At 41.6% G+C, this 17,022-nt stretch overlaps 1 protein-coding gene across 7 annotated transcripts in view; it reads left to right on the forward strand.

Annotated features, from left to right (window-relative positions):
- PGBD1 (piggyBac transposable element derived 1) overlaps positions 1-6,771 on the forward strand; it is a 19,946-nt gene extending 13,175 nt beyond the window's left edge. For 2 of the 7 annotated variants that reach the window (XM_073810486.1, XM_033863585.2), the window contains 3 exons: positions 796-925; positions 1,555-1,651; positions 4,828-6,771. In XM_073810486.1, coding sequence (XP_073666587.1) covers positions 796-925; positions 1,555-1,651; positions 4,828-6,385 — 1,785 coding nt within the window. In that variant the 3' untranslated portion in view covers positions 6,386-6,771. The remainder of the gene's footprint in view (positions 1-795; positions 926-1,554; positions 1,652-4,827) is intronic. The other 5 variants (XM_019944852.3, XM_019944853.3, XM_073810484.1 and 2 more) reach the window with 3 other exon arrangements.
- Positions 6,772-17,022: the final 10,251 nt, after the last annotated feature.

Consider the following 17,022-nt stretch of genomic DNA (forward strand, 5'->3'; position numbering starts at 1 on the left):
CGGCTGGGCCTGTGAGCCATGGCCGCTGAGCCTGCGCGTCTGGAGCCTGTGCTCTGCAACGGGAGAAGTCACAACAGTGAGAGGCCCGCGTACTGAAAAAAAAAAAAAAAAAAAAAAAAGCAAATGTTTGGACATGATCACACCAAGAAATAACAAAGTAGTTAAACGTTTGCACTGATGTGTAATCATTAGGTTTGAATTAAGGAGGAATAAGAAGATCAAAAGGCTAGGAAAATGAAAGGGCAGAGATGTGGGTGGACAGTAGAATGAAACTAGCATTGAGTCGAATGAAAGACCAGCCAGAGAAAGAGAAAAATAACATTAATTGAAGTAGACCTAAGATGAAGTTATGGCTTGTATTGTGTCCCGAAAAGATATATTGAAGTCCTAACCCCAGGTACCTATCACTGTGATCTGATTTAGAAATAGATTCTTTGTAGATGTAATCAAGTTAAGGTGAGGTTCTACTGGAGGAGGGTGGGCCCAGCATCCGACGGTCGATGTCCTTATAAGAAGGCCATGTGAAGACAGGGAGACACACAGGGAGGAGGCCATGTGACGGCAGAGGCAGAGACTGGAGTGATGCATCTACCAGCCAAGGAACACTCAGGACTGCTGACAACCCCCAGAAGCTGAGAGAGGCAGGACAGTCGTCCCGTAGACCTTCGGAGAGAGCAGGGCCCTGCTGGTTGGCTTGGTTCGACTGGTCTGCAGTGTGGTATTCAACACCCTTCACACCTAGACCCCTTATCCTTACCACAGTGAAGACTGAGAGGCCATTTTTTGCCTTTTTAGACATCAGTGAAGACTGAGGAAGCAGCAGCCCAGGGCCTTGTCCCAGAGCAGTGGCCACATCTGAGTCTGGCCCAGAGGAACCTCTGTGGAAACTCGGCTCAGGAGAAGGTTACAAACATCAGTCTGATGCGTAAGGACAGGCCTCTGGCTGGTCCCCAGCTGTGCTCACCTTTCCCATCATTAACCCTGACTCGGCCCTTGTGAACCCACATTTCCTACATGCCCTCACCCTTCCTTCCCCTTCTTCTGGCCTCTGCTTCCACACTTCTCTCAGCCCCTGCCATTTTGAATCCCGCCCAGTCCCCTTATCTTCTTCTGTTGCTACTCACTACTGATTCTTGCTGTTATCTTCTCTGATCATGATTCCCTCAACATCTTCTCCTCTGCTCCCTTTTTTCTTCCCTTTTCAAGGGTCCCATATAATTTGTCATTTTCAGACATCCCTTAATACCTGAAAGTTCCACAAACACCTCTGCCTGATCCCTTCTTTACCTCAGAGGAAGTTTTCTTCACTCTCTGTGAGCACTACTGTCCATATGTAATATGCTTTGCCCTGTTAGATACTCTCCCCTGCAAATTGACCTTTCTTATTATCTTCCCATACTCTGCCACATGTTTAGGACTGTTGTGACTGCACTCCTGGTACACCTGTTGATTTTTTGTTTGTTTTAATTTGGAACATCCTATTCCTTAGCCTAGAGATTGTTTTTCTAGATTCAGGCAACAAATGACATTTAAATTATTAACATATTATTTTAGCTGAAGAAGTTGTAACTAAAGATGGATTGTTTAACACAAAGCAAGAAACTTCTGAAGAAATGGAACGAGGTGCTGAGGTCTCAGGAATACCCAACAGGTGAGTGTCCATGGTCCTAAGTAGAACAAATCCTATAGATGTGAGAAGAAATTGAAATGAAACTAGAGAAACCAGTTGGTAAAAGCCTGCTTCCCTGGAATAATACAGAAAGAGTAATGCTCACTTCTGTGATCATAGGAGGTCCCACGCCAAGGAGGTGACCTGTCAGTATATCATAATTATACAAAACTTCTATTTGGTACACGGTTGCCTCCAAGAATCCTCTCTGACTCAGTTTACCTTGCCTGATCACTCTTCCCCTGGCTCCCTTATGTTGTGGGGCTACAGATACTGAAGCCAGAAAGAAAAGAAGATAGAGAAGCAGAGGATTTAGACAAGAGAGTGAGGTCTGCAGGTAAGGTTTGTTGCCATGATGGTTAAGAAAGAAATATCATCAGACCTGGAAGAGGACTTGGGAAGACAGGTAGGGTATCTTCGACCTCCATTAGGAGAATCCTGAGCAAGGATTAAAAGGAGAGTAGCTGATGACAAAGGACAAATTAAAGATAGTAGTGGGTGCTTAATGAGTGTTGGTTGTGGAATGACTGTCTAGCATAGGTGCTCCTAAAGCAGAAAGAGAGGGACTGGATCATGAGCAAAGGTTGGGTTCTGGTGAGGCCATTAACTCCTTGGAGACGTGAGGAAAGAAGAAAAAGGAAACAGCGTGCGATAATTACACTGAAGAGTAGGGCAGGGGATGAGGATTCTCCTTATTGACATTTGTTCATCTTAGGGAAACAGGGAGCTAAATCTCAGTTAAAAGAGAAATGTCTTGAAGCCTAAGAAGAGAAGTAAGATCTTTCATAAAGCTGGTGAACTCCGAGCCAAGCTGCACTAAAGTAAGAGAAAGAACACTGTGACTTAGCTCAGAGTTGTAACTGGAGAATAGGAACCTGCTGTTGTGTCTGTCAGGTACGTTTACCTGAAACCATCACTCACAGTGCCTCCGAGAATCAAGATACCTTACTGTTTCACGTGACAAGAAGTCTGAAGGGGTAGGATGTTCTAGGTTTGGTGTTCCATCATGATGTCAGAGACTGAGTGTACCCCCCCACCGCACCCCCAGCAACCTCCCCACTCATTCAGCAAGCATTTTATCACTCATATTCAGTCATGTATAAGACAGAGACCCTACCTTCAATAAGTCACATGAGGGTACAGCAGATGAGAAAACACAGAACACAATGCAGTATGATGACGTGCCCTGTAGCTATGATAGAGCTTGCAGGAGAGGACCCAACAGAGATCTGGATACTGGAGAAGACCTCCCAGAAGAGGTAACATTTGAAACAGGCCCTGATGAGTAAGCAGGAATTTACCAGCTAAAGAGGAGGTGGATCAGAGAGAGGCAGAGAAAGAAAATGCAAATGCCTAGAGAGGACAGGAGAAGACTAGGAGAGAAGAGTTACAGGAGCCACAGAAGATCATTTTATTATTTTATTTATTTAGCCGCGCTGGGTCTTAGCTGCGGCATGCAGGATCTTCATTGCCGCATGCAGGATCTTTTAGTTACGGCATGCGGGATCTAGTTCCCTGACCAGGGATCGAACCCGGGCCCCCCCTGCATTGGGACTGCAGAGTCTTAACCGCTGGACCACTAGGGACGTCCCAGAGGATCATTTTAAAGAGCAAGTTTCTGCTTGAAAAATTCTGGGTCCTCTTTGGAGTAGGAAAGGAAGTCATGTTTGGAGATAGACTGGTAGCTTTGAGAAGAGTGATGAAACACCTGTTGTGGGGAACAGGGAAGAAAGGGACGAGAGGGCATGAGAAGGATTTCTGGGCAGTGTTGAGTAACTAGGTGAGTTTTGGAGACCATCATATTTAGCAGTGTCAGTCTACCTCGTTGTTTGATTTCTCTGGCACTACTCTCTCCTGGGTGAGGAACAGAGACGACTAAGGATGGGGTTGATCTGGTGCTGAGTTTTGCTGGCCCACCACTACAGAAGGACACTGGGCCAGGGTGATTGATGATCCTGGCAAGAGAAGGACTAAGGTGGTGATGGATCACGAGGTCTAGACAGAATAGGAAGGGAGGTAAAAGCAGGAGGAAACGGAGGAGTCAGAGTGAGATGGAAGAACAGGTGTTGTGGGACAAGAGTGCAAGGAGGCTAGAGTGAAAAGGAATTGGCTACAGAGTGAGATGGAAGAACAGGTGTTGTGGGACAAGAGTGCAAGGAGGCTAGAGTGAAAAGGAATTGGCTACAGAGTGAGCTCTTGGAGTTCAGTTTTCACCAGTGGAAAGTTCAGTGTAGTGACAGGATTCAAGCAGGGCCCCTGAAGTTGAAGATGTCAGGGAACTCTAAGATGGATCTACTGAATGGATCATACATGCAGACATTAAAGACACCCAGGATGATAAATGCTCTAAGCAAACAAGTATATATAGTGTAAATTATATTACAACATACTCTTTTCACTGCTTTTTCCTCCCTTACGTCTTCTTAAATTGGTCTAATTTAATGTACCAACAGGACATTTGTAAATGACATGCATATTTCTAGAATTAAAGAAGTTTGTGTAAAATAATAATTTCCATCTTAGTAACTTCAGCTTATTTCCTTGAAAACTGCATAAAAATCAGTCCAAGGGCAATAAGTTTGAGTTTCTCTTTTGTTTCTCCCCAGAAACAGTGCGTCCACCAGATGAATGCAGAACTAGGGGAGGCTAAGTTGTTCCATGTTCAGAAATTCTGTGAGAGGTGAGGGGGCTCAGTAAATAACAACCCATTTCCTTGTCCAAATTCAGAACCAATTGATAGAGACACAGCAGTAAAACAGATGATTCTGGAAACCTCTGCTTTATGACTGACAGAAGCTAGACTGATAAAGCCACTCAGAGGCAGAGCTAAGTGGCCGCATAGTGACAGCATAGGCCCCGCGCATAGGCCTTCCTGATGCATCTTGGGGGAAAAAGGAACATGGAATGTCTGCAACTGGCTTCTGAAGAGGACAGCCCAGTTCTTTCTCCCAGATTCAACAATTAGTTAAGTCATGAGGAGTGAGTGGGAAGTGGGAAGAGGCCAGAAATGTTCAGTCTGGCCAAAGCCTTCCCCATGGAAACATGAGGAGTGAGAAGGAAGTATTCCCCACAAAAGAATCCTTAGGCGTCAGTGGATTTATCCTGTATCAGTGAATGAGACAGAATTTTTATAGCATACGTTCTTTTTTCTTTCCCAGAGATTGGGTACCCCAGGCCCCTTGTAGTACCCCTGTTCCTGCTGAAAGAACAGTTGCACATTTGAACACTCTGAAGGACCGTCACCCTGCTGACTTGTGGGCTCGGATGCACATCTCATCCCTGGAATATGCTGCAGGAGACATTACCCGAAAAGGGAGAAAAAAAGACAAAGCTCGAGTGAGTGAACTGCTCCAAGGCCTCGCATTTTCTGGTGATTCAGATGTGGAAGAGGATGACGAGCCTGAGACTCAGCCTGCTCCAAAAAGACCAAAGGTGTCAAGCGTCCCAGAGAAGAACTGGACTAAAAGAGACATTAAACCCAACTTTCCAAGCTGGTCAGCACTGGATTCTGGACTTTTGAATCTCAAGAGTGAAAAGTTGAACCCAGTGGAGCTCTTTGAGTTATTTTTTGATGATGAAACATTCAACTTGATTGTCAGTGAAACCAATAATTATGCTTCTCAGAAAAATGTCAACTTGGAAGTCACAGTTCAGGAAATGAGGTGTGTGCTTGGTGTCCTGCTTTTGAGTGGCCTTGTGAGGCGTCCCAAAAGGGGAATGTATTGGGAAATGTCTGATGCCGATCAGAACCTGGTTAGAGATTCAATCAGAAGGGACAGATTTGAATTGATTTTCTCATACCTGCATTTTGCAGATAATAGCCACCTAGATCAAAATGATAAGTTTACAAAATTGAGGCCTCTCATAAAGCAAATGAATAAAAATTTTCTCCTGTACGCTCCCCTTGAAGAATACTATTGTTTTGATAAGACAATGTGTGAGTGCTTTGATAGTGACCAATTCCTGAATGGGAAACCTATTAGAATTGGCTATAAAGTCTGGTGTGGTACAACCGCACAGGGTTATCTGGTTTGGTTTGAGCCCTATCAAGAAGAGTCAACTGTGATGGCAGGTAAGGATCTTGATCTTGGTTTAGGTGGAAATCTAGTGATGAATTTTGCTGATGTTCTTTTAGAGAGAGGTCACTATCCCTATCACCTGTGTTTTGATAGCTTCTTTACAAGTGTCAAATTGATGTCAGCCTTGAAGAAGAAAGGGGTGAGGGCAACAGGAACAATTCGTGAGAACAGGACTGAAAAATGTCCCCTGATGAGTGCAGAACATATGAAAAAAATGCAGAAGGGGTATTTCGATTTCCGAGTAGAAGAAAATGATGAGATAATTCTGTGTCATTGGCATGGTGATGGTATTATCAGTCTGTGCTCCAACGCTGTTGGCATAGAGCCAGTCAATGAGATATGTTGTTTTGCCGATGACAAGGAGATCCCTCAGATAAGTCAGCCTTCCATAGTGAAACTGTATGATGAATGCAGGGAAGGCGTAGCTAAAATGGAACAGATCATTTCCAAATATAGGGTGAGAATAAGAGGCAAGAAATGGTACTCAGTTTTGGTGAGCTACATGATTGATGTAGCCATGAGCAATGCATGGCACCTGCACAGAGCCTGTAACCCAGGTGCCTCTCTAGAACTTGGGGATTTTCGGAGAGATGTTGCCCATTTCTACTTGGCACATAATGCAAATATGTCAGATTAAGGCAGGTAAAACAGATACAATGCAGACATTAGTAAGACACAGAAAAATCAAAACTACATCAGATTGTACCCAAAACAAACCTGATGTATGTATACAATGAAATTATTAATTAAATGACTAATATTTCTTTTAAAAAATCTATGTAGAGTTTCAAAAACTGTTATAACAATGTTAATGATCTGTAAAAATGTTGAAATCTATTGGTATCTTTTTCTAGGTCTAATTTTGATATCAAACTTGGGAACTCCTTTATTAGTTGAATTGAATTGATTAATTTGTGCATTTAAAGAATGAAATCCTGCCTCCTTTTCTTTTTTTCCTGGTAGTTTTCTCTGGGGAATGCCTTTTTTTTTTCTTTTTTTGGCTGCGTTGGGTCTTCGTTGCTGTGCAGGGACTTGCTCTAGTTGCGGCGAGTGGGAGCTACTCTTCATTATGGTGTGTGGGCTTCTCATTGCGGTGGCTTCTCTTGTTGTGGAGCACGGGCTCTAGGCACACAGGCTTCAGTAGTTGTGGCACATGGGCTTAGTTGCTCCACAGCATGTGGGATCTTCCCAGACCAGGGCTTGAACCTGTGTCACCTGCATTGGCAGGTGGATTCTTAACCACTGCACCACGAGGGAAGCCCCGGGAATGCCATTTTAAAATGCAGGCAGAATTTAATGCCATCCCTATCAAATTACCCATTAACACTTTTCACAGAACTAGAATAAATAAACCTAAAATTTATATGGAATCATAAAAGACCCAGAATTACCAAAGCAATGCTGAGGAAAAAAAACAAAGTTGGAGGCATAACCCTCCCAGACTTCAGACAATACTACAAAGCTACAGTAATCAAAACAGTGTCATACTGGCGCAAAAGCAGACACATGCATCAATGGAACAGAACAGAAAGTCCAGAAATAAACCTACACCTATGGTCAGTTAATCTTCGACAAAGGAGGCAAGAATATACAATGGAGAAAAGACACTCTCCAGCAAGTGGTGATGGAAGAGTTGGACAACTGCATGTAAATCAATGAAGTTAGAACACACCCTCACACCATACACAAAAATAAAATGGCTTAAAGACTTAAATATAAGGCATGACACCATAAAACTTCTAGAAGAGGACCTAGGCAGAACATTCTCTGACGTAAATCATAGCCATGTTTTCTTAGGTCAGTTTCCCAAGGCAATAGAAATAAAAGCAAAAATAAACAAATGGGACCTAATCAAACTTACAAGCTTTTGCACAGCAAAGGGAACAATAAGGCAAAAAGACAACTTATGGACAGGGAGAAAATATTTGCAAATGATGTGACAAGGGCTTAATTTCCAAAATAGACAAACAGCTCATACAAATCAATAACAACAAAAAACCCAATCAAAAAATGAGAAGACCTAAATAGACATTTCTCCAAAGACGACATACAGATGGCCAAAAGGCACATGAAAAGATGCTCAACATTGCTATTAGAGAAATGCAAATCAAAACTACAATAAAAAGATGCTCAACATTGCTAATTATTAGAGAAATGCAAATCAAAACTACAATGAGGTATCACCTCACACCAGTCAGAATGGCCATCATTAAAAAGTCTACAAATAACAAATGTTGGAGAGGATGTGGGGAAAAGGGAGCCCTCCTGCACTGTTGGTGGGAATGTAAATTGGTGCAGCCACTGTGGAGAACAGTATGGAGATTCCTTAGAAAAACTAAAAATATAGCTACCATATGATCTAGCAATCCCACTCCTGGGGATATATTTGGAGAAAAAACTAATTCGAAAAGATACATGCACCCCAGTATTCATAGCAGCACTATTTATAATAGCCAAGACACAGAAGCAACCTAAATGTCTATTGACAGATGCATGGCGAAGAAGATGTGGTACATATATACAATGAAATACTACTCAGCCATAAAAAAGAATGAAATAATGCCATTTGCAGCAACATGGATGGACCTAGAGATTATCATACTAAGTGAAGTAAGTCACACCGAAAAAGACAAATATGATATCACTTATAAGTGGAATCTAAAATAGGCTACAAATAAACTTATTTACAGAACAGAAACATAGATAGAGAAAACTTATGGTTACCAAAGGGGAGAGGGTGGGGAAGGGGTAAATTAGGAGTTTGGGATTAGCAGATACACACTACTGTATATAAAGTAGGTAAACAACAAGGTCCTACTGTATAGCACAGGGAAGACTAGAGCAGAACTGGCCCAGGTGCTCTATACACACCAGTACCTGCTCAGGAAGTGATGGAGTAATAAGCTAGAAGGAACCTGGTTCCCTAAAGGCTGGAATAGAGCCCTGGAAATTGCCTCCCTCCAAAATTTACATGTGAGGACATAAACATATCTTGGTGAAGTCACTGCTACTGGGAGGAGGGAGGGGTTGGGTCTTTGTTACTTCCAGATCTCGCAGAGATGGCTCAGAGCCAAGGCCCAAGGAAATCCTGGTAGCAGAAGTGCTATCTGCAGATTTCCTGGTGTAAAGGACTCTTTCCTAGCAGGCTAGATTCCTGATTCTATGTGAAGCTGTTTTTCTCCACCTTGGTTCCTGTAGCCCTTTTTTGTTCTGGAGGGAACTGGCATGGCCACAACTGGGACTTCTCTTGCTTCTCCAGATAGTCCAGATAATTCAGTAGCAGGTTCACTCTGCCTGGAGCCTGGGATTCAGCAGGACTCCAATTTAGCATCTTGGCTTCAGAGGTAGTCCTATTTTTTTAATGACACGTGTGTGTGTGTATATACACACATAACTGCACACACATATTAATATGGATTAACTAATCCATATTAATTAAGGGGTTAATATACAGACTATAAAGAATTTCTGCCAATCAATAAGGAAAAGTTAAAAAGCCCAAAAAGAAGCTGGACAAAGGATATGAATAAGGAATTCAAAAAGGAAGAAATGCAAATGGCCAATAAGCATATAAAAAGATCATAATTCTATTAGTATTTGGAGATTAAAAATAAAAACAACACACCATTACACACCTAAGAGATTGGCAACTATTTAAAAGTTTGATTAATATTGGCAAGGATATGGGATATGGGATGTAAACTGGCAAAGCCAATCTGGAGTTACTTTAGTATCTATTAAAATTTTAAATGCATAAATGATGTCTTTTTTTTTTTTGCGGTATGCGGGCCTCTCACTGTTGTGGCCTCTCCTGTTGCGGAGCACAGGCTCCGGACGCGCAGGCTCAGTGGCCACGGCTCACAGGCCCAGCCGCTCCGCGGCATGTGGGATCTTCCCAGACCAGGGCATGAGCCCGTGTCCCCTGCATCGGCAGGTGGACTCTCAACCACTGCGCCACCAGGGAAGCCCGATGTGATATTTTAATTTTATCATCCCACTGTCCTTGGTAACTAGAATTCTTGACATGGGAGAAAAGTGTGGTAGGCAGGCTGTAAGATGTCCTCCAATGATCGCAGTTCCCAGTATTCAAAGCCTTATATAATCCCTCACCCCCTTTAAATAGCTTGCTTCTAACCAATAGAATACAGTAATGTTGAGGGGATGTAACCTCTGTGAATAGGCTAAAAATTATTTTGCTAAACTGTGATTTTTGCTTGATAGCTGATGCTCTTCTCTGGGGATTTAGATGAAGCAAGCAATCATGTTTTAAACAAAACGAAATGACAACTTATGGACTGGGAGAAAAATATTTGCAAATGATGTGACCGATAAGGGCTTAATTTCCAAAATATACAAACAGCTCATACAACTAAATAACACAACCACAACAAAAGCCCAAACAACCCAATCAAAAAATGGGCCAAAGATCTGAATAGACATATCTCCAAAGCATACAGATAGTCAAAAGGCACACGAAAAAGTGCTCATCATCACTAATTACCAGAGAAATACAAATCAAAACTACAATGAGGTACCACCTCACACCAGTCAGAATGGCCATCATTAAAAAGTCTACAAATAACAAATGCTGGAGAGGGTGTGGAGAAAAGGGAACCCTCCTACACTGTTAGTGGGAATGTAAATTGGAGCAGCCACTATGGAAAACAGTAGGGAGGTTCCTCAAAAAACTAGAGTTGCCATATGATACAGCAATCCCACTCCTGGGCATATATCCAAACAAAACTATAATTCAAAAAGATACATGTACCCCTATGTTCATAGTAGCACTACTACAAGAGCCAAAACATGGAAATAGCTTAAATGTCCATCAACAGATGAATGGAAAAAGAAGATGTGGTGTATATATATACAATGGAATATTACTGAGCCATAAAAATGAAATAATGCCATTTGCAGCAACGTGGACCTAGAAATTATCATACTAAGTGTAGTAAGTCAGAAAGAGAAAGACAAATACCATATGATATCACTTATATATGGAATCTAAAATACAACACAAATGAACGTATCTACAAAACAGAAACAGACACACAGATATACAGAACAGACTTGTGGTTGCGGGAGGAGGGATGGAGGGAAGTATTGGGAGTTTGGGATTAGCAGATGCAGACTATTATGTATAGAACAGATAAACAACAATGTCCTCAAAACTCTGCAACTCAGTTGTGGGGAAAACCTAATCTTGACTGGGAGACAAGACAGCAGAGTAGAAGGACGTGAGCTCACCTCTTACATAAACACCAAAATTACAACTAACTACTGAACAACCATCAACAAAAAAATGCTGGAACCTACAAAAAAGATACCCTACGTCCAAAGATAAAGAAGAAGCCACAACAAGACAGTAGGAGGGGTACAATCATGATAAAATCAAGTCCCATGCATGCCGGGTAGGCGACCCACAAACTGGAAACTAATTATACCACAGAAGTTCTCCCACAGGAGTGAAACCTCTGAGCCTCACATCAGGCTCCCCAGCCTGGGGGTCTGGCAATGGGAGGAGGAGCCCCCAGAGAATCTGGCTTTGAAAGCCAGTGGGGTTTGATCACAGGAATTCCACAGGACTGGGGAAAACAGAAAGTCCACTCTTAGAGGGCACACACAGGGTCTTGTGTGCACCAGGATCCAGGGGAAAAAGCGGTGACCTCATAAAAGACTGGGCCAGACTTAACCTGCTAGTATTGGAGGGTCTCCTGAAGAGGCAGGGGGTAGCTGTGGCTCACTGCAGGGACAGGGACACTGGTGGCAGCAGTTCTAGGGAGTACTCATTGGTATGAGCCCACCTGGAGGGCACCATCTTCTCACCAAGATGTGGCCCCACCCAACAGCCTGTAGGCTCCAGTGATGGGATGCCTCAGGCCAGACAACCAACAGGGCGAGAACACAACCCCAGCCATCAGTAGACGGGCTGCTTAAAGTCTTCCTGAGCACACAGATTCCTGATAAACACACTCCCTGGCAGGGCCCTGCCCACCAGAGGTACAAGACCCAGCTCCACATACCAGTGGGCAGGAACCAGTCCCTCCCACCAGGAAGCCTGCACAAGCCTCTTAGACAGCCTCATCCACCAGGGAGCAGAGAGCAGAAGCAAGAAGAACTACAATCCTGCAGAATGGAAATCACAATCACAGAAAGTTAGACAAAATGAGATGGCAGAGGAATATGTCCCAGATGAAGGACCAAGATAAAAACCCAAGAAGAAAAACTAAGTGAATTGGAGATAGGCAATCTACCTGAAAAAGAATTCAGAATAATGAGAGTAAAGATGAGCCAAGATCTCAAAACAGAATGGAGGCACAGATCAAGAAGATACAAGAAATGTTTAACAAAGACCTATAAGAACTAAAGAATGAACAAACAGAGGTGAACAATACAATAACTGAAATGAAAAATACACTAGAAGGAATCAATAGCAGGACAACTGAGGCAGAAGAACAGATAAGTGAGCTGGAAGACAATGGTGGAAATCACTTCCATGGAACAGAATAAAGAAAAAAGAATGAAAAGAAATAAGAACAGTATGAGAGAACTCTGGGACAACATTAAATGTGCCAACATTCACATTACAGGGGTCCCAGAGGGAGAAGAGAGAGAGAAAGGATCTGAGAAAATATTTGAAGAGATAATAGCTGAAAACTTCCTCAACATGGAAAAGGAAACAGTCACCCGAGTCCAGGAAGTGCAGAGAGTCCCAGGCAGGATAAACCCAAGGAGGAACATGCTGAGACACATAGTAATCAAATTGACAAAAATTAAAGACTAAGAAAAAAAATTAAAAGCAATGAGGGAAAAGCAACAAATAACACACAAGGGAACTCCCATAAGGTTATCAGCTGATTTCTCAGCAGTATCTCTGCAGGCCAGAAGGGAATGGCACAATATATTTAAAGTGATGAAAGGGAAGAAGAACCTACAACCAAGAATACTGTACCCAGCAAGGCTCTAATTCAGATTTGACAGAGAAATCAAAAGATTTACAGACAAGCAAAAGCTAAGAGAATTCAGCACCACCAGACCAGGTTTGCAGCAAATGCTAAAGGAACTTCTCTAGGCAGAAAAGAAAAGGCCACCACTAGAAACAAGAAAATTATGAATAGAAAAGCTCACTGGTAAAGGCAAACATACAGTAAAGGTGGAAATCATCTGCACACAAATATGACATCAAAACCAGCATCTGTGAGAAGAGGAGAGCACAAATGCAGGATATTAGAAATGCATTTGAAATTAAAAGACCAGCAACTTAAAACAATCTTGTTTATATATAGTCTGCTATACCAAAACCTCATTGTAACCATGAACAAAAATCTACTATAGATACACACACAAAAAAGAAAAAGGAATCCAAACACAACACTAAAGTTAGTCATCAAATCACAAGAGAAGAGAACAAAAGAGGAAGGGGAAAAAAAACCACCTATAAAAGCAAATCCAAAATGGCCATACAAACATATATATTGGTAATTACCTTAAATGCAAGCGGATTAAATGCTCCAGCCAAAAGAAACAGACTCACTGAATGGATTAAAAAAACAAGACCCATATATATGTTCTGTATAAGAGACCCACTTCAGATCTAGCGATACATACAGACTGAAAGTGGGCAGATGGAAAAAGGAATTCCATACAAATGGAAATCAAAAGAAAGCTGGAGTAACAATACTCATATCAGACAAAACGGGCTTCTTTTTTTTGGCCGCACCATGCAGCATGCGGGATCTTAGATGCCCAACCAGGGATTAAACCCATGACCCCTGCAATGGAAGTGTGGAGTTTTAACCATTGGACCTCCAGGGAAGTCCCCAAAATAGACTTTAGAATAAAGACTGTTACAAGAGACAAAGAAGGACACTACATAATGATCAAGGGAGCAATCCAAGAAGAAGATGTAACAATTGTAAATATATATGCACCCAACATAGAAGCACCTCAATAGATAAGGCAAATACCAACAGCCATAAAAGGAGAAATAGACAGAAACACAATAACAGTGGGGAGTTTAACACCCCACTTTCATCATGAACAGATCATCCAGACAGAAAATCAATAAGGAAACACAGGCCTTAAATAACACATTAGATCAGATGGACTTAATTGATATTTATAGAGCATTCCATCCAAAAGCAGCAGAATACACGTTCTTCTCAAGTGCACCTAAACATTCTCCAGGATTGATCACATGCTGGGCCACAAAGACAGCCTCAGTAAATTTAAGAAAATTGAAATCATATCAAGCAACTTTTCTGACTACAATGTAATGAGACTAGAAATCAACTATAGGAAAATAACTAAAAAACACAAACATGTGGGGGCTAAACAATATGTTACTAACCAACCAATGGATCACTGAAGAAATCAAAGAGGAAATAAAAACATACCTAGAGACAAATGAAAATGAAAGCATGATGATCCAAAACCTTCTGGATGCAGCAAAAGCAGTTCTAAAAGGGAAATATATAGCAATACAATCTTACCTCAAGAAACAAGACAAATCTCAAATAAATAACCTAAACTTACACCTAAAGGAACTAGAGAAAGAACAACAAACAAACCCCAAAGTTAGTAGAAGGAAAGAAACCATAAAGCTTAGAGCAGAAATAAATGAAATAGAGATGAAGAAAACAACACAAAAGATCAATGAAACTAAAAGCTGGGTTCTTTGAAAAGATAAACAAAATGGATAAACCTTTATCCAGACTCAACAAGAAAAAGAGAGAGGGGGCTCAACTCAATAAAATTAGAAATGAAAAAGGAGAAGTTACAACAATGGACACCAGAGGAATACAAAGGATCACGAGAGACTACTACAAGCAACTGTATGCTGATAAAATGGAAAACGTAGAAGAAATGAACAATTTTTTAGAAAGGTACAATCTCCCAAGACTGAACCAGGAAAAAACGGAAAATATGAAGAGAAGAAATGGAAAATATGAACAGACCAATCACAAGTACTGAAGTTGAAAATATGATTTAAAAACTCCTAACAGGGGTTTCCCTGGTGGTGCAGTGGTTGGGGTTCCACCTGCCAATGCAGGGGACACAGGTTCGAGCCCTGGTCCAGGAAGATCCCACAGGCCATGGAGCAACTAAGCCCATGCACCACAACTACTAAGCCTGCACTCTAGAGCCCATGAGCCACAACTGCTGAGCCCACATGCTACAACTACTGAAGCCTGCGCACCTAGACCCCATGCTCCACAACAAGAGAAACCACCGCAACTAGAAGCCTGTGCACTGCAAGGAAGAGTAGCCCTGCTCACTGCAACTAGAGAAAGCCCACGCACAACAACGAAGACCCAATGCAGCCAAAAATAAATTAAAAAAAAAAAAACTCCTAACAAACAAAAGTCCAGGACCAGATGTCTTCACAGGTGAATCCTATCAAACATTTAGAGAAGAGTTAACACCTATCCTTCTGAAACTATTCCCAAAAATTGCAGAGGAAGGAACACTCCCAAACTCATTCTATGAGGCCACCATCACCCTGATATCAAAACCAGAAAAGGATACCAAAGGAAGGAAGGAAGGAAAAAAAGAAAATTACAGGCTAATATCACTGATGAACATAGATGCAAAAATGCTCAACAAAATACTAGCAAACTGAATCCAACAATACTTCAAATGGATCATACGCCATGACCAACTGGGACATATCCTAGGGATGCAAGGATTTTTCAGTATCTGCAAATCAATCAGTGTGATACACCACATCAACAAATTGAAGAATAAAAACTATATGATCATTCAATAGATGCAGAAAAAGCTTTTGACAAAATTCAACATCCAATTATGACAAAAACTCTCCAGAAAGTGGGCATACAGTGAACATACCTCAACATAATTAAGGCCATAAATGATAAACCTACAGCTAACATCATACTCAACAGTGAAAAGGTGAAAGCATTTCCTTTAAGATCAGGAAAAAGACAAGGATGTCCACTCTCAATGCTATTATGCAACATAGTTTTGGCAGTCCTAGCCATGGCAGAGAAGAAAAAGAAATAAAGGGAATTCCAATTTGGAAAAGAATAAGTAAAACTGTCACTATTTGGGACTTCCCTGGTGGTCCCATGGTTAAGAATCCGCCTTCCAATGCAGGAGACGCAGGTTCAATCCCTGGTCAGGGAACTAAGATCCCACATGCTGCGGGGCAACTAAGCTCACGTGCTATAGAGCCCACATGCCACAATTAGTGAGCCCATACACTGCAACTACTGAGCCCGCATGCTCTGAAGCCCGCGTGCCACAACTAGAGAGAAGCCCACATGCTGCAACTAGAGAGCCCATGCACCACAACTACTTAGCCTGTGCACCACAACCAGAGAGAAGCCTGCGCACCGCAACTAGAGAAGCCCACGCACCACAACAATAGATCCCGCATACTGCAACGAAGATCCTGTATGCTACAACAAAGATCCCACATGCCACAACTAGACCCGACGCAGCCAAATAATAATAAAATTAAAAAGAAAAAACAAAAACTGTCACTGTTTGCAGATGACATGATACTATACATGGAAAACCCTAAAGATGCTACCAGAAAACTGCTAGAGCTCATCAATGAATTCAGTAAAGTTGCAGGATACAAAATTAATACACAGAAATCTGTCGCATTTCTATACAATAACAATGAAAGTTCAGAAACAAATTAAAGAAACAATCCCATTTGCCATCGCATCAAAAAGAATAAAATACCTAGGAATAAACCTACCTAAGGAGGCAAAAGACCTGTACTCCGAAAACTATAAGACGCTGATGAAAGAAATGGAAGATGACACAAATAGATGGAAAGATATACCATGTTCTTAGATTGGAAGAATCAGTATTATCGAAATGACTTTACTATCCAAGGCAATCTACAGATTCAGTGCAATCCCTATCAAATTATCAATGGCATTTTTCACAAAACTAGAACAAAAAAATCTTAAAATTTGTATGGAGACACAAAAGACCCCGAATAGCCAAAGCAATATTGAGAAAGAAAAATGGAGCTGGAGGAATCAAGCTCCCGGACTTCAGACTACACTAAAAAGCTACAGTCATCAAAACAGTATGGTACTGGCACAAAAACAGAAATATAGATCACTGGAACAGGACAGAAAGCCCAGAAATAAACCCATGCACCTATGGTCAATTAATCTATGACAAAGGAGGCAAGACTATACAATGGAGAAAAGTCAGTCTCTTCAATAAATGGCTCTGAGAAAACTGGACAGCTATATGTAAAAAAATAAAATTAGAACATTCTTAAACACC

This window comes from Tursiops truncatus, chromosome 10 (assembly GCF_011762595.2).
Source record: "Tursiops truncatus isolate mTurTru1 chromosome 10, mTurTru1.mat.Y, whole genome shotgun sequence".
Classification (NCBI taxonomy): Eukaryota; Metazoa; Chordata; class Mammalia; order Artiodactyla; family Delphinidae; genus Tursiops; species Tursiops truncatus.